Raw genomic sequence first — 27459 nt, forward strand, 5'->3', positions numbered from 1 at the left:
GAGGATGAAGGGGCTATGTTAAGGCCTCGCTGGCCTCGGATTAAGCCCCTGAGCCTGTTTCTTTTGAAGGATGGGTGATACCCCAGCTGGATGTTCCGCTGTCGCCATCCTCCTTGGCTATCATTAGTGGCTAATGAGCGGCTGCTAGAGAGGAAACAGAGAAGGTGCCTGTGGAGAGAGGAGGAACCTTACAGCTGTTATTAAGAGGCCCTCGGATCTCTGACAAGGAATTATTTGCCTCTGCAAGAGAGTGGAATCCTTTAAAACATTTTCGGATGCACGCATGAAAGAATATCAACTTTGGAAGTCATAGTTGTAGACGTGTGAAAATTGTCACCATGCAGTTGAACGACATCTTTTTTTGTGGAGATGATTCAGTATTTGGACATAAACTGTTTTTCTCTCTTAAGTGAAGGAGTGTCAACAAAACGCTAGAATCCAGTAGGTTTTTTCTGTTGAAATTATATTGTTTTTGTTTCACACTTTCATATTATTCTGACCTTCCTATGCCCTGAAGAACATTGGTCATCATGGCAGCAGCCTACCGCGTAGTGGTGAGCAGTGTGAGCTGCTACAACAGTGTGGTGGTGGACCGGCGCACTCACTCCCACGCTGTGCACTACTGCTCGGGGCCATGTGGGGCACTGTCCCAGGGTCTAGACTGTACTGTCGCGCACCGCGGCACCTGCTCCGAGCTGCTTCTTGCACCAGACCCTGTATACACTGATGCAAACAGCTCACCCATACACTCCCGTAACATGATCACTCAGCAACTTCCTAACCATGGTAAAATTAGTGTTGCCATGGATACTTGTTATAATGGTGGTCTAGAGAGGGCGGGCAGCAGTGGCAATTTGTCTTTAGGGGAGGACAGCCCCACGTGGCGAGGTAAAAAGACCCCAAGTTGCGGAGGTTCAACTGGGAACCTGAGCTCCTCTTGCAGTCTCAAGGACATAACCGAAGAGGCCATCAACCTCGCCAGTGGTAAGCTCAAAGAATTTTCTTTTGACAAGCTCCGCCTCTCCTCCTCCAGCCATGTCACCTTCCGGAAAGGTCGTAAAGTCCGTCCTGACTCTTTTAGTCGACGCTCCACTGACCTGGAGATCATCTACGGCCACTTCAGTTCTAACATCACCACCAATGGAACGACTAATGGCTTGACAAATGGCACGGCTACTTCTAATGATGAGAACATGCCTCCATTTGTGCTGGGCAAAGGGGCGGGGCTGGAGGAGACAAAGCTAAAGGGCAACTCAGGCACCTTGTCATCCATTACCAAAGTAGGTGGTGGCTCAACAAGCAGCCTAACAAGCATTGGGTCATTAGACCAAAGTCTGAACACAGTGGCCGCCCTGTACCGCAACACCCTGGGAGAGGAGAACCTAATTGCCCGTCTGCTGGAGAAGACACGAGCTGAGGCAGGCGCTGGGGGAGCAGGCGGGGAGGACATCCGCGCCTGCCTTGACATCCTGCTTAAATGTTCTGAAGACCTAAAGAAATGCACTGACATCATCAAGCAGTGCATCAAAAGCAAAGCTGGTGGAGGGCCAGAGGACGGAGGAGCCAGTCCTGACAGTGTGTACCGGGCTGTGATGGCTCGACTCAGCTCCTATCTGAAAAGACTGCCTCTGGAGTTAGAAGGGATTGGAGGTTTGGGAGGCAGTGGGCAGGGGGGTCAGGGTGCACCCGGAAGCGGCCACAGTGATTTGGCTGAGCTGGTCAACACTCTTCACTCCATCCAGCAGGGACCTTACTCTCCAATATTTGGCAATGAGCAACCTCCCCGCTATGAGGACGTGGTGCATTCACCTCCTATCCCAAAGACTGTTCCTCATTCTGCATCTTCTACTCCCTCCTCTGTTTCATCGTCCTCCTCATCTTCTTTGAAATCAGACTCCATCCATACAATACCAGCCCAAAGCTCCCCATCCAGAACCGGTTCCCTTACCAACGGACTACAGCATCCACATTCTTCGTCTATCACACAACACACACTCTCTCCTCTGTCTGTCACCTGCTCTCCATCCAGTTCCTCTCCAACACAGTCTCCCTCCCCTCTTCGTACTTCCCCGACCCCACCATACACACACACTCCTCCTGCGTCCCCTATGGAGGCTCTTTATATAGAGGAGGAGGAAGCAGATGTGGGCAAGGCACCAGAACAAATCTCACAACAGACACTCACTCCAACCAGAGGGGTAAACACTATCCAGAACAAAAATGGGACTGTGTTAAATCAGCACATGCACCTATCCCAACCACACACACTTCATAGCTCTTCAAATACTTCGCCAGCCAGCACTGGGTACAGCCCCACTTGGCCTTCCTCTGCCTCGATAACAGTCTCAGCACCCAAAGCCGTCTCACACAGGAATGATGACATTGACAAACTGCTGATGGACTTGGAGAATCTGTCTCAGAGTATGAGCCACCCCAGAATCACTGAGCCTCCACTTCCAGCCAAGACCAGGAAGAGAGAGGGGATCCAGGGGATCACCTCCAATGATGCCCTTACTCAGCCCAAAATGGCCCAGTTTCAAGTCCAGAAACCAGCTAGCCACCTAGCCATGAATGGCCCTAGCTCCAGGACCCCCCTGAGTCCTACTCCTCTCCAGGGAGAGAACAGTGAAGCTTTGGTTGGAGAGGAGGAGGATGGGGCCCTTCTGCTGAGAATCCTGGAAAGCATCGAGAGTTTTGCCCAGGAGCTGGTGGACTCTGGGGCGGGAAGCTCAGGGAGCGCTGAGAGGAAATGTGGAAAGGAGCGGGAGGTGATGAGGCTCCTGCAGGATACACTGGCCACCACCGGCAGGGCTGATACCCCTCTGGAGAGCACAAACCCACCAGCTGCTGCTCCCGCTGCTCCACCCGTGCACACAAATGCAGCCCCAGCTATACCGCCCAAACACTCCCTTGCAAACACACCTGCAGTTTCACCTGCACTGACACCTGTACCTACAACACCTGAAGCTGTGTGCAATGCTACGTCCGAACCTGCGCCTAAACCTATACCTGATGTTACCCCCAAATCACTGCCTACACCCGTACCCGAGCCTATAGCTGAAGTTACAGATGAAATCACAGAGGCCTCTACAGGTGACACCCTTGCTCCTGTAACATCTTCTCCTGCAAGCTTGCATTCCACCACACAATCAGCCGACCTTACACCTGAGGCTGCACCTGAAGCTCCAGCTCCTGTTGCCGCCCCCGCCGCAGCAGCTAAAAGAGACACTGCCATTGCTGTTGGTGATCCTGCTGCTGTGAGAGACATTGGTTCAACCCTACTCATCCAGCAGACTCCAGAGGTGATCCGAGTAAGTCTCACACACACACGCACCTTAAAATTAACACTGCTGACAAATGCACAAGCAATGTTATAAATGTTTAATGTATAATGTTAATATTATGTTGAAAGTTGTTTCACTGATAATATTAATCAAACATTTAGGTGCATTTATGGTGTAAGAAGCAAACAGGCAGTCTGAGAGAGACAGCAAAACTGACTGACTGACAGCATTGGATTGACAATAGACGATTTGACAGACAGCCTCTATTGCTTCCAGTGTGTTTAATATAAAACGCCCAGGCGAGGATTTTATTGCTTTGACACAACAGGGCTGATGCTGCTGTAACTGATGGGTCGTGATGAATAGTATTCATTAACTACGATGAACACGCTGATACAGTTCCCCTGTCTGTGCTAGAACAAAAAGCCTGGTGCACTGAATCGTGGAAGAGAACAGCTCATTGTGTTAGGAGTGGCTCTCTGTTGACTTTTCCTGGTTTTTAACTTGTGTTTTGTGATATGAATGTGTATACCTGAGTGTGTGTGTGTGTGTGTGTGTTGGCTTTCCTATCCTCCCTAGGGAATATTTAAAGGTAATTTAGGGTTCTGCTAAAGAGGGAGGTGGGTGGGTCCACAGCACATTGTGGATTTAGATAATTAAGCATGACAGACAAACACACATTAACACCAGCACAGAGTATCAAATCATTACTGTTGTCAGGGTTTCCCCTCTCCCTGCCTCACTCCCTTTCTTTTTTTTTTCTTACTAATTTGCTAATTTTTCTGCTCTCCCTCCATCCCTCCTTCTCCAAACCACTCTCCCGCTGCTGCTTGTGTGTCTGTGTGTGTTTATTTACTGAGCTGTGTAACCTTATGCCCTGCTGATATGTAGGGCACCTATTTATGAGGTTACCATGGTAGCTGCCATAGTCAGAACAGAACAGCCAGCACCCAAACACATCATTACGCGATCTCATTCCTCCTCCGTCCTCTGACTGCCTATCCATCCCTCCTTCCTCTCTCTTTTTTTTTGTTTTTCTGCTCCCCTGCCTCCACAGCTCTTGTAATCTCTTGCCATCCTTGTGTCTTCTGTTCTTATTCTCTCCATTTTTTTCCTTTTCTTTTGTGCATCTGGGTCATTTTTCTTTCTCTTCTCAGTGTCCTTCTTTCACCTGCGGTCAAGGAGGCGGTCTACGTTGACCACCGCTTCTCCTCCTGCACTGTGATTGGCTGCGATGTTATTTTGGGAGCATGGAATAACAGTTGTTGCTGTGTGGAAGGCAGAGCAACCCAATGAAAGGTGCTGATTGGAGCACAGCGGGAGGGTGGTTGAAGGGCGGGACGAGGTGGGGTTGGGGTTGGGGTAAGGGGGTGGGTGTCTGTTGGCACACTGAGTGTTAACGGTATCGTTACCCCTGGCAGAGTTAGGTGTGAGGGAGACCTAAATCTGTCCACCTCTCTGTACTATGGCATCCTGCTAACAGACGCACTGTCGCCACAGTGTAAATGGACCTGTGTATGTGTGTGTGTGTGTGGGGGGGGGGGGGGGGGGGGGGGTGAGGATGTGCGTGTTTGTTTGCCTGTTGTGTGTGCATCCAGACTTTCATACATGTCCAGATGTTCATGCATATGTGTGCATTTCCGCATGTGTTCGTGCACCTGTATGTGCATACAGATGTATTCTTATGAGTCCCAGTTGGTGAATGTGTGTGTTTGATCAAGAATGTATGTGTGTGTCTGTTTGTTGGCCTGGGGGTAAGTTGACCCAGTGCTACTGTGGGTCACAGCTGAGTTTGGGAATAGCTCTCTGACACCCAATACCAACTCTGGCACTCTGGGAATTATGCTAATATTCCTCAGCGCCAACCCCGCCCCCCCTGCCTCAGTTGCACATTAAACTGCCAATCAACCTGTAAACAAGGCAAGCCCCCCCTCTCACACAAGTGAGAAAATGCCCATGCACTAACACACAACTACTTACACACTCCACCTTGGAGATTTGTAGCCCTGTTTCACTTGGCACTGCCTTGGCTTTGATGGGAAGTTCTGTTACGCCCTCTGGGACGACACTGGCCTCAGGCAGTAGCATCCTTATTTGTGTATGTGTCTGTGTGCGCGCAAGTACACACATATTTATTGTTGATTCTGCTGCTGACAGACTAATACTGGGCTTTCTGCACCTGTCAAGGCAGACCCATTAATCTCCATGGAGACAAGGAAGCTGATGTAAATCAGAGGAGAGGCCACAACAGTCAAACTCAGAACCGGCGAACGTGGCAGTAGTGATGCTGAGAGCGGAGTGTGTTTGTGGTACTTCGGCTCGAGGGCCTTCAGCCAGCAGTTGGTCTCTCTTTCTCTTTCCCCTCTCTCCCAGTTTTTTAGGGAATATGAGACAAGAAATTTGACCTGAATGTTTTTGTTTCAGAGGGGTTGTTTCAGTCCAGCTGATGGCGACATGATTTACAGACACATGTACGCTCCTGGCTGCATCCAGAGCTGTCATTCTGATGGCTTAATTAACACACTGCTGATGTGAGTGTTTTTGCCAAGTGGTGAGGACTTGTTGCTAGGTTAGAATAGCACCGGTCAGTTAAGGCAGGGTTTGGTGCAGGGTTTCCCCCCGAGGAAATGGATGAGGAGGTGGTAGAGCTTGCCTCTTTGCTTTGTCCATACCTGGGTCTGGACCACAACTGGGGCGGTCTCTGCAGAAAAACTGTACTTGGTAATCTACTTGGCTTGTAACTGGTAACACATCTGTGTTGTACTCACAAAAATGCAACACATGAAGGCAGACTTCAGACTTTTCTCAGGTGCTGTTGAGCCGATTTAGGTAAAATAGAAATCCTGACAGTTGAACCGTGTAATCTGGCTGGTCAGAGAAAGTTTACAAACCTGATCATTTCTAGAAAGCACAGGTAATAAATGTGGGATTAGTTTGTGGATATGTCTGTGTTTCATAGTAACATGGGTCAACATATCCACAAATGAAAATGGCAGTCCTCTCCCACTCACAGCTTTCATTAAAGCATTCAGGAGGTGCAGTGAGTGCCACTCAATGGCTATTATTCAGTTTATTGTGGACGTCTCTCTGAGATTTTCTGACTGTGTTTTTTTAGCCAGCTGAGAGAAGTGAACTGCTGACCTGTGAGACAGAAACCTGATACTTTTTTGGCACAGAAAGCTTTGAAATAAAGGGATAGAAAGAGCGATAAAGAAAAGAGTGGAGATAGAAAGGAAATAGCAGGAGGGCAGGAAAGCCAAATGAATGAGTGTCTGTGTGAGACAGCGGGAGAGAGAAGTTTTGTTGTTACCCGAGAAGTTGGCTCAGAGAAGAGAGGAATTCACGGGGAGCTGGACAAGAAGAAGAGCAGGCAAAGAAAAAGAATGGAGATAAGAAAGAGACTCATGGTGATGGGGGTAGTGGGCGGGGGTTGAGGTGGGGGGGGGGCTCCTGCAGTGTACAGTTGTTGACTCTGGGTCAAGCGAGGATGACATCATTCCTCCGCTACTTCCACAGGAAATAAGGTCACAGCAGGAACCCTGGCCAAGCACGGAAAGACGCCCGTTTCAACTTAGGTGCACGAGCACACAGATGAATGCATTTATAATCCTTTACACATACACAGACACACACACATACACACACGCACACACAATGCACTCTCAGACAGGGGCCGGTGTTGCTATGTGTGAGAGGAGTTTTCCAATACAGTTCATACCATCCAAGGTTAGCCTGGACAATGGATTATTCACCACCCAGCCTTTTAACACACACACACACACACACACACACACACACACACACACACACAGAAATGGTGGAGTTCGTTAACTTTATACATTTGGCTGGGAGATATTTGCGCACACATATACACACACAGCACTTTTATGCCATTGACATCATAATTCACCACTCCCAGTGCAGGCTGGGATATCATCCAACTGCTGTTCCCAGCAGTGCACTGTGCTCTGTAGGAGTATGTGTACTCTTGCACAGATGATTTCATGCAGACACACACACACACACACATGAAAGCCTGACTTTTTTTTTTTTTTTTTTTAATGCAAGTCACTTTTTCATCTGAAGTTTTTAACTCAGCAGGAGTCACTGCTGTGTAACTCCTTGGGCCTCCCTCTGTGTAACCATGGAAACCAACATAACATGTTTATAAGCAGTGGATATTTGATGGGACTCCCCTACCTCAGAATATCAGTTGTGTGACCTGATTGGCTGATGGGGGCTCCCTTGCAAAATCATGTGGGAGATCAAATGGAGACTGGATGTTTGCGGATGTGTGGGTGTGGCTGGCTGCACGTACGTGTCTGTGTTTGTTCGTGTGTGTGTTTCCGTGTGAAAGAGGTTCCCAATGTTCTAGAACATCATGACTCGGTAGAAGCTTGGCTGTCACACACACCCCCCCCTCCTCACCCATCTCCCTCCTCTCCTGTCTCCCCATCTAACCCCACCCTCCCCTCTCCCTTTGAACTCACTCTTGATCCAGCTCCACCCTAACTGAGCCGGGGGTTTTCTCTCCACAAAACTGCCTCAGCTGCGAAGATGCTCTCGCCAGCTAATCAAAACAAGCATGTCAGTATTTGCTCTCTGAAAATATTCCCAAATTTGAATGCACAGAAATAATTCTGTGTGAATGAAATGAAAGCTGCAGGATGTTTGTAGTGTTGACCTAAATACATTTGTTTATCTTATCTTTCTAGAGCAAGTATAACTGAGCACAACATGTTCTTTGCTGCGTAATGCGAAGCTGCATGTTGTTGTTACAAAATTGATATGTGAAGCTGTGGTTCCCTCTCTGCTGACAAGCACATTGTTTCCATCAAACAAACATCTCTGTTGGCCACGGGGATTTCAGGAATTTTGTCCTGGTATGAGATGAGATTAGAGAGAGGCACACAGGATGAAAGGCAGCACAAACCAGCATCCACAGTCAGATCCAAACTCACCTGTGATGCCTGAGCGCTGGGACCATTCAGACATGGTGACATGCAGAGAGCTGCTACCCTCTAGTGACTCTCAGGCCCTGCTGTATCATAAGGCACGGCGATGGCTCACCGCTGTTGTTTGACATGAGAAGGGTCCACAGCTCCATCTACAGGACGATTGGTGAACTAACACCAGTTTTGCAGGATTTAAATCACAATTAGTTTCATTGTCCGAATAGGTTTCGCACGTGCTTCCATTTCATAAGCTGCTTTTATTTCTTTTTAAGGGATTTCTTAAGTCCAGGGAAAATAAAAAGCAATATGTGTTGAAATCATTTCACAATCTGCCATGATTGAGACATGATGATGAAATAACTGTTGGATGGAAGATGAGTGGTGCAAGATACAGTTCTGTACCGACTCTTAACGACATGCTGTCCAGACATCATTGCCTTATGTCCTATGTTGGAATAATACTGTTCAGTGGGAAAATATTGCTTGAGCTGCATGGTGGAGGGATGCTTCTGAATGATCCGGAGGTTGGGATCATGACTTACGCGACAGGTGCACCCTTTTTTAACATGCGCCCACTTTTTGTGCACCGTGCTGCAATGCCATCTGACCATTCCCTCCAAAGATTTGTTTTTAATATCATAGAGCTGCTGCAAAATGCTAATGCCCTGTGCAGTGGCTACTTATTAATGCTGACACATTTCCCCCTCCTACCATTCCTGTCTATCTTTACTCTTCTATCTAAAAAAAGAGAGGAAACAGGAGATGATTTGCTCTGCCATTGGCTGCGTGGAGTTCCTCACTGCAGCTTCAGGCTGAGGCCAGTCACTATTGCTGATGTAGGATTAGCTCACTTAGTCTAAATCCTAAAATAGCCAAGAAAAGGTAATGCAAAACTCCCCCTCATAGTCATGTGTTTAAATATAAAATGCAAAGCTGGCCAATGAAAGCCTCAGAGTTTGTTGTCATTAAACATTACTTGGTCACAGGCTGTTCTTCCCGCTGAGGGAGATGAATCACTGGGAATTTTTTCTGATGCTGTAGCTGGTCATCCCTACCAGAAATAGGCAGTAAAATGATACAATAAGCAAAAATGTCTGTAAATGTTCTCTGGGCAGGAAGCCGCTCCTCCTGTGGTTATTGAGGCAGTTTCTTATGGCTTTAAAATCTAAGGTTAATGTTTTATGTTTTTATGTAATGCAGTTATTCAGAATGTGTGTATGTTGGCAAATGTGCAAAAACAATTGCAAAGCAGCAGAAATGCAACAGATGTTTCATTGGAGGCATTTTCATGTACATTTGTTACTAATTTTTTATGAATTAAAATTTGATCTAGTTAGTTTATGTGTGTTGTATATAGTTATTTGAAAAAATAAATTTCAGTGATGTTTACTGTTCAAAATATATTATCATCTTACTGTTATTTGCAGTGTTATTTAACTGTAAAATATCTTTTCTCAGCCATTCTCCTGGCCTCCTAAGCTCTCTTAAGAAAGCACACTGATTCGTTAAAGTACAAAAGTAAAAAAAAATCAGATCATGGCTACAAGATTTAAAACGGGACACTTCTAATAAAGCTTGGCGACAGCAGTTCTTCTCTGAAATCTTAATTTGAAGCAACTGGGAAAGTGTGAAAACATAATTGGATAAAACACAACAATGGTAGCGGTTACCAGTCTGAAAAAGAGAAACCGCAGACACTAAAGTTTTTCTAAAAATGAATTAGTACAGTATGATGGAAAACTGATTCAAATCACTGTCAAATTAGATTCACACCCCCACATGCCAGGAAGAAACAAAAAGTCACAAGTGAAAGAACAACATGGGGAAAACTTTTTACAGACGTTCATGATTTTCAGAGAACGAAAGCAAATGACTTCTGATTCCAACTTTTCCTCTTAATGCCACTAAAAGACTAACAGATTTGGGTTATAATGAAATGTCTCCACATTTGGTATCAATATGATGAATCCTAATGACTCTGGTGACCGCTTGACTTTTAATCTCAATATGTATTAGATGGATTTGCACAAATTCTGATACTGATTTCCATGCTTCCCAGACAATGAATCTTAATGATTTACAGACCCATCTGTCAGGTAATAATTTGACTTTATTCAATTCAGCAGTTTATAGCCAAATACCTGTAAAACTAAGGCTATTTGCTAAACTATGCTAAACTAAGATGGTGAACATGCTAAACAATACACCTGCTGCACATTAGCATGCTGACATTGTCATTATGAGCATTTTAGCATTCTGACATTAGCATTTACAGTCCAAATTCTGAGTTCGTGAGATTCTCCACTATATAGTTCCCTATAAAAGTTCCACAATGTAAGGGAAAAAAAATAGTGACCATGGCTTGTCCACTGCTTTTTTTTGCAAAAATGTTATGAATGTGTCTGAAATCTCAATCTACTGATCAAAAAATTGAGTACCCACTGTAGTGAGTGAACAACAGAGGGATTTCGGACATATCCTTGTTTATTATTCTGTAATCTGTAATACTATATCTGTATTCAAAAATCCAATATAATTGAGGATCTAATGTAGAGGTTCAGTGGCTTGATAAAAATAATAGCATTGTTGTTGTGGTACCTGAGCCCGTGACATTTTTGTTCCAGGACAGCCTCTGCTTCCACCCAAACAGCCACAGCAGCTGTGTTTTTAACTGTTCCCATGTTGTCCTCCTCTGATTCGGATGTGAGGTAGACCGTGGCCAGCAGTGATTCACTTCATCTATCACGGAAGCAACACTTGAACTGGGTTCATTCTCCCCGGTTTAAAGAGGAGGCTCCCAAGGCAACTTTGTGTATCCGTCTGTGTTTGTGTGTGTGTGTGTGTGTGTGTTCTTGTGTTTGTGTGTGTGTGCATGTCCTTCTTAAGAGGAAGTGAGACTGGGAATAAAGAATAGAGCAGAGATGTGAATTGCATTTCCTGCTGTTGGCACGGTAACCCTGGGAGCATTCCGCCCACCGCTCAATCCAGGGAAAGGGTTATCGCCATGGAGATGGCATTTGGCAGGCATGGTCTAAAGTGAGTGTGTGTGTATAATCACAAAGATGGAGGAGGGTGGGTAGCTTTTTTCATGTGATGTCAGGTTCAAGTTTAAACTTTATTTGTCCCAGTGGGCAGTTAGTTTCACTGCAAGTTGTAAAAATATAAGGCTGACATGTATAACAACACGTATTTGCCAATGCAGTAATGATAACACTAATCTTATAATGAAAAAAGTGGTTTGTAAACCTGTATACTTAGTGTAAAAAACAAAACCAAAAAATACACATGAATAATTTATCATTTTAACATTATTCTTGTTCAAAGGGTCAAAAATCACGTTTTCAAAGATTTACTTTTCAGTGTAGCTATCAGGTTTGTAAATAAAAATGACAGTAACAGTTTTACTGTGATTGACCCATCTCTTTCATTGCCTGATCGTAAATCTGCTAAATTGCATTTTCAAGCATGTTTCCCAACCTGAAGCGTGTGCGTGCGTGCGTGCGTGCGTGCGTGCGTGCGTGCGTGCGTGCGTGCGTGCGTGTTGTCACGTGTGTGTCCGTATGTGTGTGAAGTCTGCCCGGTGCCTGAAGCAGGAATAAACATGAAGTCGTGTGGCTATATTTAAACAGATAATTTTACACACAGCAGACAGCCAGTTTCACAGAGCAGGTGTGTGTGTGTGTGCATGTGTGTGTGTGTGTGTGTGTTTAGGAAGTTGTTATGTTCACACTATTTAACTTCTCTGAAAGACTCAAAGAAGCAGTTCCTGCTAACTGACTTCATCAAGGCATACATGCACATACACACACACACACACACACACACACACATCCACACATCCACACATCCACACACACACACACACACAAATGCTCACCCACACAAATGATATGCCATGACAAATTAGACACATGTATTCATGCTTGTGTGCTAATTAAATCCTTTAGAAGGGCATGTGTGCTAACAGTTCGATGAAGGTAGCAGTTGTTGGACAGCTGACCCGCTGCCTCAGTCCCTCTGGTCTTCCCATCATGCATCTATTTGATCAATGTCGTGAAGGCTGCTGACTCACCTGTTCCCGTAGCGGCGGGGTTGGATTAGGTCTGTGCAGTGGGCGAAGGACAGCACTTGCAGACATAACACTCAGCATACACATACACACCTGTTCCTCGGCCCCTAACCCCCCCTTAAATCTCCACTGGCACTTCTTTCCTTCCTACAACAAATCCCATAACCTTGTCTGTCTGTCTTTTCTCTTTTTAGAGAGGAATATATTTATTTTGGGGGGATTAGCATGTTGTTCATTGTGCCATGGAGCCAAGGAAAACTCCAATCAGTCATTAAATTACAGGCATATTCACATGCAATTGAACAGTTTGAATTTGATTAAAATAAGCATTTGTGTTTCCCAACTGATCCCTGAAAAACACAAGTTTACTGATGCTTATTGTTTGCAAATCTATAATAGCATCAGATAACAGTACACTGATAACTTTGTAACTCAGATTTAGTTCTTATCTGCTTTTAATCCATGTATCAGTTCATCATTTGCAGTGTAATGAAAGACATTTTGTTCTTGTCTGACAAATGTTTCACCCACTGCAACAGTATTTTTTAGTGTTTTATAAACCCATGCGGGCTTGGTACTTGCATTTCCATGATACACATCTAACTAACTATTAAAAATCAAATCCTTTTGGAGGTGGTAGCAGTCATCATGGTCTGTGTGTTAATGGTCTTAATTTTATGACCACACCACTACATTGACATTGCTGCTATTAGTAGACAGTTACCTCATTTGGTTCATTTGCTCATCTTTATGGCCGTGCAATGAATGTTAAGTACAATGCTCACTCTTCTCTTAGCCCTGTTGTGGTCACCACTAACTGAGAAACCTTTTGGGCTCTTTAGCTGCTGAGTGCTACACCTTCTTCACCAGCTAGTTTTTAAGTTAGTCTGTCATTCGGTGCTGTGCAGGGAGCATAGTTCATCGCAATTTTTTCTTGCTTGCTTCTGTAGGAAGGGTTGAAGAAAAGGCTAGGACTGAATCAAAACAGTTGAGTTGTGGCTTAAAAAGACAAAACAAAGGTTGACATGCATTTGGGCGACCTCAGAGCTGGCCAACATATCACTGCTTACCTTATGTATATCTCTAAGTGGGAACAGTTTGTCCCACTAGTTGTTTTCATGTCACCTGAGCAGGCTGCAGCTACTGTCCCACATACTATAGTGGAAAATCTGAGTGTTTTTAAAGGACATTTGTTTCTGGGAATTCCCGATCCGCAGAGTTTCAAAACTTGGTAAATAAACAGTTTTTCATTTCAAATGTAAACTTTTTTTCCCCGACTGTTAGTGACTGTGAAGTGAAGTTTAGCATGAGAACAAAGTGGGCAGGTTTTAGGACCAAGTGGAGACTTTTTGAGAGGGCAGGGTTACACCGACTGTCAGTCAGACAGGAAAAGAGCACACAGCTGCCCAATGGCATCTGTTCTGGCTCCCTTTACACACACACACTCACACTTCCATGCACACACGTATCTCTTTATACAGAGATTTATGATATCACAAGTGAACCGCTCCAGTTGATGAGGTGGTGCAGAGGAAGCGGTGGGAACTGACTTTGGGTGAGAGCAGCAGAGATGTAGCGGGAGAGAGAGGGAGAGGGAGAGGGAGGGGCGGGAGAGTCGACATGACATGAGAGGCTGCTGTGCGCTCCCCAGATCGTGCTCTTTTGTTGATAGACACGAGATACTGATTGTATAATGTTTCCCTCTGCAGAGGGGAAAAAGAAGTGGCCAGAAAGAATACAATGTGTGTGTGCGCGTGTGTGTGTGTGTATGTGGGATCGGTATGTGACCTTGGCTTCAGTACAGAGCCCAGTTGTTCCAGAGAATTCATTAGGGCGTACAAGGAGCTCAAAGGAGTTACCCTAAAACCCAAGGTTACTCACTTATTTTTCTGGAAAGTCACTCACACACATGTACACATCCTCAACTTTTCCACACATCCAGTTTGAGAAATCTCTGCCATTAATCTGCCACACACTATGTTGCAAACACAGTAATGCAATAATACTGAAAAATAGGTCGGAAGGGCAGCAAGAACAAGCTCTCAACGGACAGGGTATGAACATATAGCAAAATAAAATATTTAAGATGCAGAAAAAACACTGCACCAGCATGAAGGTTGTGTTTCTGTTGTGGGAAACCATGTAATTTCAGTTTTCATGGCCCCTTAAGTTCTTAGACGACTTCTTGACTGCAGGAACTGGAAAATCATTTCCCTAGTTCCTGAAAAGTTTTTGTCCAATAGCTTGGATGTATTTCTACTTAAGTATAGCCCTCTGTTTTACTAGTTACCTTATTCATGGAGTACCGAATAAAGCACTAGATGGCACTAGACTCTCCATCTGTGCTGCCCTGAAACACAACCGCAGTGGAATCTGTGTTTACTGCTCCCACAGATTCTGAGAAACTGACGGTTTCCTTTTCTCTGACAGTCAGTGGCAAGCAGTGATATATGTATATGTACGGTACAGTGTGTGTGTAAACTGTTCTGTGGCCGACATTTGGTGTAGTGTCTTGGAGGGGTTTTAGCTGGACAGGTTTAAAATAGGTATAGACTGTCTGTCCTGAGGGATCCCCTCTCTCAGTGCACTGCCAGGCTTCAGACTGGCGTGGCCTGGCGCTGAAGGGGCTCTGGCTTCATTTGGCATAGCTGGGAGGAAGGGCAGACTTGGAGCTTCCTGGCAGATGGACGATGTTGTATTGGCATTTCATACTGTAAGCTGACCACGCTCACTTTTAATTAGCTTTTACCATATATGCTAATTTGCTGCCACTGTTCCTCTCAAGCTTGACTTATATGGAAAAATTCAGCCACAATGACTAGATTTATATTTTACACTGACTCAGCAGAAGCGGTGATAATAAATAATAATAAATTTAATGAGTCCTTTGGCAGGCGCCAATCAAGAGTAGGGCGAAGATGTTTGTTGTTGATTAGTCAAATGACAGGAAATTACCAACAGTTTTAATTTGTCATCCCTGGTTTACGGCTTCTCAAATATGAGGACTTGCTACTTTTCTTTTTTTTATGTCATTATAAAAAATAACAACTAATTTGAAAGTCTCTTGGTTTCAACTTCTCAAATGTTAGGATTTAGTAGTTTTCTTTCTCTTATGTAAGAGTAAACTGAATCATTCGGGGTAAGAGTCTGTTAATGTGATTAAATAAGTAATTTGAAAACATCACCCCAGGCTACAGGACATTGTGCTGGGAGTTTTTCACTTTTTTTCTGACATTTTGGTGATTCAATTAATTAAGAAAATGGTTGTCACGTTACTCTGTAATGAAAATAATCATTTGTTGCAGCCCTGTTGGGAGTTGTGATCAGCATTTTTAAAAACATACATGATAATAATTGTCTGTCGCAGCCTCAAGCTTTAAGCAAGTTACTTTCCATACACGCATACATTTTAAAAATATTTAAAGGGAATGCTACTTTCAGTTAGTGAGCTAGTCCAGTGGCATTACTCTATGTCAACAGATACAACAACAGGTGCTTTGCTCACTGATTTATCACTCCTTCCCAAATTATCTCTATGATAATATTTCGGCTTACTCGTCCTACCCGCTCACTCTGAAGCGCCGACCCGAGCTTCCTGTCCGCTGTGAAATGATTTCAATCAGTCGCTCTTGAGTTGTAACTTCCCTCTGGCTGACGTTCGTCAAAAGGCAGGGACGGATCCTGCAAAACACTACACACAGATATGCAACCTGACTGAACCCCCTCCCCATCCTCACCCCCCCAACCCACGCCACCCCCACCCTAATGCTCAGGACAGCCGGTTCGCTGCGCGTGTGTGTGTTGCCAGACCCCGGCATGGCTCATGTTTCTTTGTGCAGTTTGTCAGAGCCCAGCTTGGAGCAGCAGGCACCAGTGAGACTACACCAAATGCATACATCCAGAGCTGACAGGGGAACACCAGGGGGTTTCTACCTCAGATAGAAGCCACCATTAGGGGTTGTGATTTGCCATAAAACGGCGCAGTACCATGGTTCAGCCTTCCGGCCTTCACAGTAGCACGGGCGTCTTGAGGAACATCTCTTTGCACAGATACACTGCTGGATTACTGCTGTACAGGACACAGCTTTGGGAGCCTGTGCATTCAAGTGGAATCTGGAAGAGAGAGATTTTGTGAGTGTGTGTGAATGCCAAAGGACATTTTGAGTGATATCACACACATGCTGGATATTCCTTTACTATCCGAAGGGTTGGGCCTTTTTTTTTTTTTTGGTCTGTGGATATCTGAGCTGTCAGGTGGACTTCTTTACTGCCCGCTCGATTGTTTGGTCGCTGGGTAAGCTGGTCCTTCTGTAATCGCCGTGTCAATAGCCGCACCGGTGGCCGTGTCTGGTGGGGGGTTGCCTGTCTCGGCCCCCACCATGATGATCAAGGAGACGTCGTTACGCCGGGACCCTGACCTGAGGGGGGAGCTGGCCTTTCTGGCCAGGGGGTGTGACTTTGTCCTCCCCTCACGCTTCAAGAAGAGACTCAAGTCCTTCCAGCAGCAACAGGTCAGTTGGTGCAACAGGCAGCAAGGACGGAGTGCAAGTTTGGACTCAATATAAAACAGTTAAGACTCCCGCAAAATACACTCAAACTATTCGTACAGTAATTGTCTCTAAATGTGTATCTCATTCTTTATTTTCATCTTTTACACACACATGTAAGCATACGCACATGTTCGCACATTAAACACACACAGTAGATGAAACTTGTTGCTCTCATATGCATAGAGTGACATGCCGGGGACGACAAACTATTCTGAGGCAGATAGCAGCAGAGTATTAATAGGGCAGGAGGTGCAGGAATAGAGTGATAGAATGAATGCTGTGAAGGAGAGCGGGAGGGAGGGAGGTACAGCTGTCCTGCTCAATACACACAGTATGGTGGCCCTCGGGAAGAGACACACCAACCACAGCAGGCGACAGGGAGCGCCTGGCTGATCACACTGACAAGTTTTGATCTAAGTAGTGTTCATTTGAATTGAAATAATGAATTGAAATGTGTAACTTTTCATGTCTTTATCAACATCACCTCTGACCCTGTCGTTGCTGGTAGCATAAATTGATGTCTTCTGAATAATGGAGCATGTTAATGATGAAATAATTGTTATCTGAGCTTCTTCTCAAGGATGTACAGTATATAGACAGCTATTAAAATTGTAAGAATGATTAAGTAGATTATTTTCGAGGTTATCCCAATCTAAGAAAAACCCAGAATGCCCTTTTTTTAAAATTCATACTGATGTCCAGTTTGTTTACGTTTGTACTTTTATTCTTTATTGATGTGTGCACAGAATAAGGCCTTGATCAAACCACAGTAAATACCTTTACAGCATTACTGTTCCTATGTGTGTTCTTTATTCCACCTTACTATTTAGTTAAAGTTCTGAGGATTAGGATAGATTACATTAAGACAAACATAGTCTTGAGTGCACAGTTCCACCTGAGGCTTTTCTTGCCAACAGTTTAAATCGGTCTGAGGTGCTGACGGCTTTGTCTGACTGACTTACTGACAGTCTCTTGCTATTTGTATGTATGTTTATGACTCACATCCATTACATCAGCATATGATCCTCATAAAGTGAGGTTGAGTCTTCTGAGGAAAGTTACAGCTGGAAGTAAGAAAAAAAACACATTTCTTCTTACCATAAAAAATTAAATGAAGTTCGGAAAATAAGGTGAGTAATACATAAACAATAAGTCAAAATAATCTAAGTTTGCTTTTAGTTGTGATTTGAAAATGCAGTGCAAGAGTGTGGCTCTGACTGGGAACAATAAGCCATGTGAAACAAGTGTTAGATGTTGTAGGAGTCATATTAGGTTTGATTCACAAACCGTTTGAAGGAAAATTCAAATCACTACATTCCTTTTTTACACTTAGTTATTAAAACAAACAAACAGGTAATCACCGCCACCCCTTCTGCTTATCCATCACCACACATGATCTCCCTTCTCTCTTTCAGGTCCAGTCCAAACCAGACAAGAAACCAGGCACACCCCCACCAGCCCCTGCCCCTACCCTGGCCACAACCACCCCCACGCCACGCTCACCCAGCCCTCCTCCAGCTCCGGTGATAGTCACCCCACCTCCCCCTGCCATCAACATTCCCAGGTTCTACTATCCCCGTGGGCTCCCTGCCCCGGGCCCGGCTGCCAACCACGACGCAGCCATCGCTGCCATTGAGACGGCCTTCACTGAGTTTGAAGAGGAGAAGGCTGACATATATGAAATGGGCAAGATTGCAAAGGTCAGCAGTTTAACAACAGACATATGCTATTATAATGTTTATATTAACGATGAATCTGCTTTTAAGTTGAATAAAAGCTGAGAACATCAATCTTTACACATTTTGTCTTGTAGCAACCACACAGCTTTACTCCATAAATGATTTTCTCTTCTCCAGAAATCCACACACCCAGTACCCAGGGTGATGCAATTCTGTTTTCATGCTGCCACTCCTTTCTAAGGAGTGTGATCATCAATTCTGGGAAACAAACACTGTGGTGGAATACAATATACAATTGTACTTCAGGGTATGGTAATGGTACTTGTGTTACTTGTGTTTGTGTTCAGGCATGCGGGTGTCCACTTTACTGGAAGGCCCCCATGTTCTATGCGGCAGGTGGCGAGAGGACGGGCTTTGTCTCTGTTCACTCCTTCATTGCAACCTGGAGGAAGTAAGACAGACATCATGTTTATCTGACTCCTTGTTCATTACTGCTTTATCTGTCATCAGGTTATGATATGAGGACTCTCCTTTCCTCCTCTCCTCTCCTCTCCTGTCCTTTCCTCTCCTCCTCTCTCCTCTCCTCTCCTCTCCTTTTCTCCAGGCTGTTGCACAGTTGCCACGATGATGCGTCAAGGTTCATTTACCTGCTATCCAAACCTGGCTGTAATTACCTGGAGCAGGAGGACTTCATTCCTCTACTGCAGGTAAATTTGCTATCAACATTGGTCAGTCAGATACATTCCACATCTCTGTGCTGTCTCCTGTAGATTCCCCTCAAACTTGTCTAAATTATGTTTGTGTTTTTTTCTTGTCTTCCTGTTTGTGCTTGTCTGATTAGGACATAGTGGATACACACCCAGGGCTCACATTTCTGAAGGATGCACCTGAATTCCATTCCCGCTATATCACAACGGTAAATACCATGAAAAATTGTATCAGCTTTGCTTTTCATGTTGTATTATAAATGTGTGTTTTAGTATAAATATAACATCACTTTCTATTCTGCTAGGTCTGTAATGGAGCCACAAATGCTAATCAATTACCCCAGTATAATAAAAAAAAAAACATACAGTAGACTATTATGTAAGAGTAATGCACAAAAAAGCAACCTAGACTAAACATCACACAATGCACAAAAAAGTACAAAAAACTAAAGAATAAATTTTATTTTATTACAACATGAAATGCAAGGAAGGATTACGTTAACGATTAATTATGGAATGTCTTTGAAGGAGCTAATTATAAATTTTGCTATTGCTGCATAGCTAACGTTAGCATTAATAGCTGTTTAATTACCAGATTAGAAGAAACGTTGCGAGTTCAGCATCAAACTTCATTCCTTTTGTCACCAAGAGCTGTCTCCAGCAGTGGAAAGCAGCGCCAATATTAACTCTTGTCTCTATCGTGTCTTTTCTTCTACTGAAGTTAGCATGCTAACCAGCTAGCCCCGGCCTGTATCAGCCCATCTCCTCACTTTCTGATAGTGACTCACTGTAGCCTCCAATCCGCCCTGAAGACATAGCACTGCTCAGAGGGCGTATTCTAACCTCTTGTATTGAAGACATAGACATCGATAGCTGAAGCTGACAAACTTACAAATAGCCCCTTTTAAAGGTAACACTGTGCCAGTGGTGGAAAGTAACTAAAGTGCTGTACTTCAGTACAGTCTAGATGTTCTTTTACTTTTTTGTAATGTCTCCATTTCATGTAATTTATACTGCTGTATACTATATACTGTGAACTATATACTTTTACTGTTACTCCACTACATATATTTAGAGCTTTAGCCACTAGTTGCTTTATAAATGACAGATTTACAGATTTTACAGGTTTTTCATGCAGTGGATTTGGTTGTGAAATATGATGATGAAGATTAAATTGTCCAACATGTATAAAACATTTGATATAAGACCCACCTTACCTGGTTAAGATAAAATACTGCCTACATATTAAAAAAAAAACCCTGCGAAAGGGATTATTGATGAGTAGTTTAGTAAGTACATTTTGCATCTGTGCTTTTACTTAGTAACTTTTTGAATGGGCATTTACTTCCCCCACTGCGCTGTGCAGAGCATTGAGTAGTTAAAACCACAACCACAATGACATCAGTATTTAATATCAATAGCCTCTCAGAAATTAGTACTCCTAGGTTGTCAGCAAAACATCTTCCGCCGCCATCTAGTAACTTTAGCAGCAGGCTGTGTGTGTGTGTGTGTGTGTGTCTGTGACCGTGTGTGGCCCGGAACAGCTGCAACACGTGCCACAGAAGTTGAGAGTTTGCTGCATAGAAGTGCAGAGATGCAGAGGAGGCCGCGCTTTGGTGCGTCAGCGTGCTGTGACATCACGGAAACACTGATGCCCCCTGCAGCCCGCTGCAGCAGAGGCCTCGGCCCTTCACATGTCCATATTAAGTCACTTCCTTCAGTTTAGACCAGCTGACTACTGCTACTGTATGAGACATTAGTAGCCCTGGGAGGTCCATGTACCAGGAAATGGGTGTTAATCCGCTCTTTACTAAGCCTAAGTGTTGTGTTTCAGGGACAGGGACCGCGGGACCTCTTGTTTCCATTGTATGCTAAAGACCTGTCTCACTAAGATTATGAATGAGGACAAACATATCAGTTGTGAATGCGTTGTTGGTAGGCCTCCCTCTTGGAAAGATGAGGAACACATTTAATAAATCTGGATGACAGGGCTTGAATGGATCCCATGTGAGATTTATGCTATTTTCATTAGACTGAAAGCAGAGTCCAGGCAGTGTGACATCTTCAGTTTCAGACCTTGCCTTCTTAGTCTCTTTTTAGACTCAGCTAAAACCAACTGAACCAAACCAACAAAAACAAAGTTAACATTAGCATATACCAGTGCCATTTCAGAACCCAAATTTTAACCATCTTATGTGCTTCCATTTAATTCTGTGATAACTACATCTATAACTTCTATAAAAAGTTAGTCCAAGGGTGGGCTAATTCTCTTTGTTGTTTTAATTGCGCTGATTTTACGTTGTTATCCCAGGTGATCCAACGGATATTCTACGTGGTGAACCGCTCGTGGACAGGTCGTATCACCATGATGGAGCTGCGCAGAAGCAACTTCCTCCAGACCCTGGCTCTGCTGGAGGAGGAGGACGACATCAACCAGATCACTGACTACTTCTCGTACGAGCACTTCTACGTCATCTACTGTAAGTTCTGGGAGCTGGACACCGACCACGACCTCTACATTGACCCCAAAGACCTGGCGAGATACAACGACCACGGTAAGAACAACTTGAGCTGAGGATTTATTTCCCCCAGCTAAAAGACATTCATACCAGATGCATGGGGGGCTATTGTACAAAAATCTAAAGTATATCAAGAAAGAAATCAGGGCTTAAGGGAAAAACGTATTATCTCCAAATGAAAACCATAAAATTAATGGTGGTTGACATGACCTTTTTAATTTTTTTTTGATTCATTGATTTAATATGGGTTGGAATACCAGTAAAGACCCAGAATCAGAAGCAGACAAACTTTGGATTTGGCATATTCATTGGCCTATTTTCCATTTGATAGGCCCCAACTCGCTGGTGCAAAAAACAACAGCTGTTTGTCCTCGACTCAGCACATTTTGATGCCATCTGATGTGAAATGAATTATACCGTTAACTGCATAATCTGACAGCTCAGCCAAAACGTTATTCACCCGCTCTGTTACTTACGCAAATGACCGTGCTGTATGCGCAATGCTTTGCAACAGGACCCATTTGTTTCTGTACTTTTGAACAAAATCACATTTGCTTATTTTTGTCATTCTCCCCTCTCTGACAGCATCCTCAAACAGAATCATTGAGAGACTGTTTTCAGGGGCCGTCACTCGGTGAGTGGAAACACACACATTAACAAATGCAGAGGAGCTGATTATTTTTGCCATTATGGCAGTGCTGCATGTGAATGGCTCTGTGTCTCTTGTTTCCAGGGGTAATGCGGTGCAGAGAGAAGGCAGGATGAGCTATGCCGAGTTTGTCTGGTTCCTCATTTCTGAGGAAGACAAGAAAAATCCCACAAGGTAACAGTTGCCTGGTTTTGTGCGACTCAGCATTGTGTTTGTGCATTTTTGGTGACGACATGTGCATAATAAATATTTAACATCCAAGCTAGACGACAACTGTCACCATTGTCAGTCACACATCCACTTTAGTTCATGACAGTTTGTGTCTGTGTGTGTTTGTCATTCTCTCTGTAGTATTGAGTACTGGTTCCGGTGCATGGACGTGGATGGCGATGGCGTCCTGTCCATGTTTGAGTTGGAGTTTTTCTATGAGGAACAGTGTGAGAGGATGGAGAGGATGGGCATCGAACCTCTGCCCTTCCAGGATTTGCTCTGCCAGATGCTGGACCTGGTGAAACCTGAGAGCTCAGGTTGGTGCCACCACTAGCTCCTCCTTGATTTTTTTTTTTTCCCTTTTTATAATCACGTTATCTTTTATTTCTCTTAACTGCAAAGCCTCTCCCCACCATCTTCCTCTTTTACCCTGCTTTCTAAACTTTACACCTGCATGTGTTTGTGTTTATGCTATTTTCTCCAGGTAAGATAACCCTGGGTGACCTCAAGCGCTGCAGAATGGCTCACATATTCTTTGACACCTTCTTCAACCTGGAGAAATACTTGGACCATGAACAGAGAGACCCATTTGCTGTGCAAAAGGTGTGTATCTGCATCTTGCGTGTGTGTTTGTAATATTCAGCCATATTAGCAAATCAAAGAGGAATTGTTCCAAAAGAGAAGATACAATTTTTTTTTGCAGTATCAAGAAACATAAAGTTTGAAATTTACCCCACAACTGATGAAAAGTGTTGGAGATATAATAACATAAATACTGTGACTGTATACACTGTATGTTCATTTTACAACCTAAGAGCCACTTTTCACCATAATGATTATGGATGCCATTGCTCTTGAATAAATAGTGCCAGTGCTGAGGTCTGTGGTGTTGTGATGTTGAGTTCAATGATGATGCAATGATGACTATTTACTCAACACAAATTTCCTTCATTAGCATCAGAACAATGGGATACTGGTTTTTGGTACCCAGAAGTATGAGAGTCTCCTCCTCATTTCCAGATGTTTGACATTAAATAGATCTGTTCCTTGTTGGTTGTGTTTTGTAAAGAAATAGTCTCGCTTTAGTGTGTTTTTGTGAGGGCCTTATGTTTGTGCTGTGCGTGTGATATTGCAGGACATTGATAGTGAAGGTCCGGAGCCATCTGACTGGGATAAATATGCCTCAGAGGAGTATGAGATACTGGTGGCAGAGGAGACTGCAAATGAACAACTACATGAGGGGTAAGACACACACTCTCTCACACACACACACACACACACACACACACACACACACACACACACACACACACACACACACACACACACACACACACACATTCACATACATATGCATATGTGCTTTTCCTAATATGGAAATGTAATCAATCTTGATGAGATGAGGAGATGAGTTTGATTGGTGAGAAAATAAAGGTATGAGAACAACCAGTTCTACTGTGTGTGTTTGTTCCCAGGTCATTTGATGATGACTATGAATCCGAGGAGCTTCAAGTCCCTGGAGAGATCGGGAATAAAATGGAAAAACTGGTCATATCAGATCTGTCGGCATAAAACTCCTTCCCTGGAATTCCTGGGCGTTTCATCCTGGAAAACAAATGGGAACCAAGTGATAAAGGCTTATTTATGAAAAAGAAAATACATGGATGTAAAGACAGAGGGAGAAAATGATTCTGGCATCTGTCTTACAAGGACTCTGGAGTCTCCTCAGAACGGACTCATCAGTTTTTGTGTGTGTGACCGTGAACCAGCACTGTTCTGTGTGTGGTGGAAAAAAAAAAAAGCATCTGTATTGATACAGAAAACATTGTCACTGCCTCCAGCTTTTCACTCCATCAGTGAGAACAAAGCCAGCGATGGAGGGAGAAGTGCTCAATAAGCTCTAAAAGGAATCAAGAAAAAAAAAAACTTCACTGTAAAATAATGTATTTGCCATTGTGAATTATCTACTGACAATCCTGCCAGAAGACAATCACCTGCATTTTCAGTTGTCGCTGTGCTAAAGGCGTCAGGTAGACTGTCAGTTACACAAATAGACTCACAGAACTAGATAATGATAGTGATAGGCATTGCCATTCAAAACCCACACTCACAACAAGTTAGCTGCTCAATTATATCACGTACAGATAGACACTGCCACCAGAAACCTGCTGCCCTGTGCAGCTTGTCACTGTGTTTCTTCTGAAGGAAGTAGTCAACTTCAGGGGGAAATCATGCAACCCTTTGGGTGGTTGTAACAGCCCCTCTCTGTGGCCAGTCTGTGCTAGTGCACACCGCCGCTGTCACGCACGGTGCACTCATGGCCGGCCAACCTTTCCTAGAGGGAGTTCAGCTCACTGCACAGCCTGAGCTGCTCTATTCTTAGAGTGGCATTATCAGCGCTCCACCTCTGGACTCCCTTTGCAATCATTTCTAAACCCCTGGTAAAAAATGTTTCTGACTGCAAGGGCTGTATTGCTCCAGCCAGTGAGGTCACAGTGAGGGTTGATGCACATAAAACGATGCATCTTGACAAACATATCAAACTCTCTGGTAGAGTTGCCCACACATTTCCACCCGTCACATTTGTAATAATATATGCACATAAGAACTGTGAGTTGTTCCTGTCAGCCTCATGCATTTATCCACCACATCCCACTGTATGTTTCTCAAAACCTTGTTGATCGTGTACAGGACCTGGTAATTTCTTTGATTTGTTCTTGTCATTTATGCCAAAAAACTGTCATTTTTCCACTTAGAACTCATTGTTATATACCATTTGTTTCTGCAGCTTTCCAATGTCCATTCTCCCTGTGACACACAAACCAAACACACCGTTAAGAAGGATGACTCTTAAAGGATCAGTATCCAAATGATGAAAAAAACACTAGTGGTGAGATAGTGCGTAAAGGTTTGGTATATTTACCAAGTTTTGATTTATCTGTCCCTGAGAGTTCAGCCTCCATCTCATTACAATGGAAATGAAATGAAGTTTTGTCTGTGGCTCTGACAACATAGAAAATTACCTTAGCATTTAAGAGCAACCTCTCTTTGTGCCTGTTACTCCACTGGAGCTACTTTCTATTGAGGAAAGAGTCCTGATATTAAGGTTCGTGAGGAGTAATGGGACATTGTGTTTAGCAAGACATGAAGTTGTTGAATTCCTGCAATGTCATTTTTTTTATGCTTATGAGAACCACAGATGAAATTCCATTCACTCCTGTTGCACTGGGGTGGAGGCGGGAATCTCAGACACAAATATCTAAACCTGGGCAAACAAAACCCAAAGTATTTACACAGGTCGATAACGCTAAGTGAGATTTTGTCTGTCAATTTGTGTGAACTGATCCTTTAACTCCATTATTTACTGTGCTGCACTCGTAGGGACAGGTGCATGTGTGTGTACACTGCCCTTACTGTAATAGCTAGGAGCGTGTGTTTGCTTATACATCACTGATTGAGGAGTGTGTTTTAGGAGCGTGTGATATGTAGCTCTCAGTTTAGGGCTGTTTATATGTCATAGTCGTTGCCATGGGGATGATGTTCCTGGGGTCTGCTTGTGTGTGTACGTACTGTACACAGACACACTTACACACACACCACAGTATAGTTGCTATTGAAAGGGAGAGAGAGAGCCAGTGGATGCTTGAAGACCTTAAGGACCTTGAGTTTCCCTGTTCTGCTCTGCAGCCATTGTAAATGTGCCTGACTGTGTATTAAACTATATTATTATTATAATAACAGTAATAATAAGCCATTATAGATATAACGGCTATGATTTTTGATGTATTTTGATGGTTTGTATTGCTGTGCCACTGTGTGGCTCGGGACAGGGGGGTAAATTATGTTAGATGTGTGTATGTTTGTGTGTTAGATGCACAGTCTATTTGAGCGGAGGAGGGGGAATCCTCTGGAGGACTGATCTGAAGCTCTGACCACCTGACAATCACAAAATTATGAGACTCGTGCCATATGGAAACCTCTGAGATGGATGTTTCACAACCATGGTCACTCACACACTCACCCAGACAGTATTTAAAAGGAACTGTTAAAGGCGACGGGACGTCTCCACGATAACTTTCTGGCTCTATGCAAAGTGTCCTGGTGCTCACACATGCAGCATCAGGCAAGGAGAGAAGCCATGTGGGACTTCTACTTTGAAATTATATCTCTACCATGAGAGGTAGAAAAAAGACTTTTATTTTGATGTACTTCCTCTGTGCAGAGAAGACTTGAGTAGGCTGAAATGTGATGCAAATCCTGATGATTGTTGTATCAGCATGGTTTTCTTTCTCTCTGTCCATCACCTTTCTTTCTTTCTTTCTTTCTTTCTTTCTTTCTTTCTTTCTTTCTTTCCCTCTCTTTGTCCTGTTCTCTGTTATTTGTTGCTTTTGTCTGAAGTTTCAAAGTTTAAATAAAGATGTTTCAAGAATATTAATCCTCCTTGAAGATTCTTTATATTTACCTGCACACACCCTCCTCTCACCCCTCAGACACACACATCTCTATCAAACACACACACACACAGATACACACACACACCCACGTCATCATTCCCTCCTTGTGTACACACACTGTGTACTGTAAGTGTTTGTCTGCACTGGTGCTCAGTAGAGTGTACTTTATTGTCTTTGAACCAGTTGAGTGTCCTGTCTGGAGGTCTGACCTTTTCACCTGGCAACTGCTTTTGTGCATTTTCTACTTTTTTTGTACATGTTATAAAAATATTTGTTGTATTTTTTTCTTACCAGCATTAAGCAGGACTTCAGACTCAAATTACACTTTATCTGCTATTTTTGAACAGCTGAGGGTTTTGGAGTTTGTTTTCTCTTCAAGTGCA

At 43.8% G+C, this 27459-nt stretch overlaps 1 protein-coding gene across 2 annotated transcripts; it reads left to right on the forward strand.

Annotated features, from left to right (window-relative positions):
• Positions 1-379: 379 nt before the first annotated feature.
• Positions 380-24548, forward strand: ppp2r3a (protein phosphatase 2, regulatory subunit B'', alpha). 2 transcript variants are annotated; one of them, XM_071497857.1, is made up of 12 exons: positions 380-3311; positions 18274-18558; positions 18885-18988; positions 19142-19244; positions 19379-19453; positions 21556-21799; positions 22349-22397; positions 22497-22586; positions 22764-22939; positions 23107-23225; positions 23758-23864; positions 24098-24548. In XM_071497857.1, exons 1-12 carry the CDS (start codon positions 531-533, stop codon positions 24192-24194), a joined length of 4230 nt encoding a protein of 1409 aa, XP_071353958.1. In that variant the 5' UTR covers positions 380-530; the 3' UTR covers positions 24195-24548. The 2 variants fall into 2 exon arrangements, with proteins under 2 accessions (XP_071353958.1, XP_071353959.1); XM_071497858.1 differs by lacking the exon at positions 380-3311 and adding an exon at positions 16101-16819.
• The last annotated feature ends 2911 nt before the right edge of the window (positions 24549-27459 follow it).

Source organism: Trachinotus anak, unplaced genomic scaffold (assembly GCF_046630095.1).
Source record: "Trachinotus anak isolate AG129_WGS33_773 ecotype Australia unplaced genomic scaffold, CSIRO_AGI_Tana_v1 ptg000015l, whole genome shotgun sequence".
Classification (NCBI taxonomy): Eukaryota; Metazoa; Chordata; class Actinopteri; order Carangiformes; family Carangidae; genus Trachinotus; species Trachinotus anak.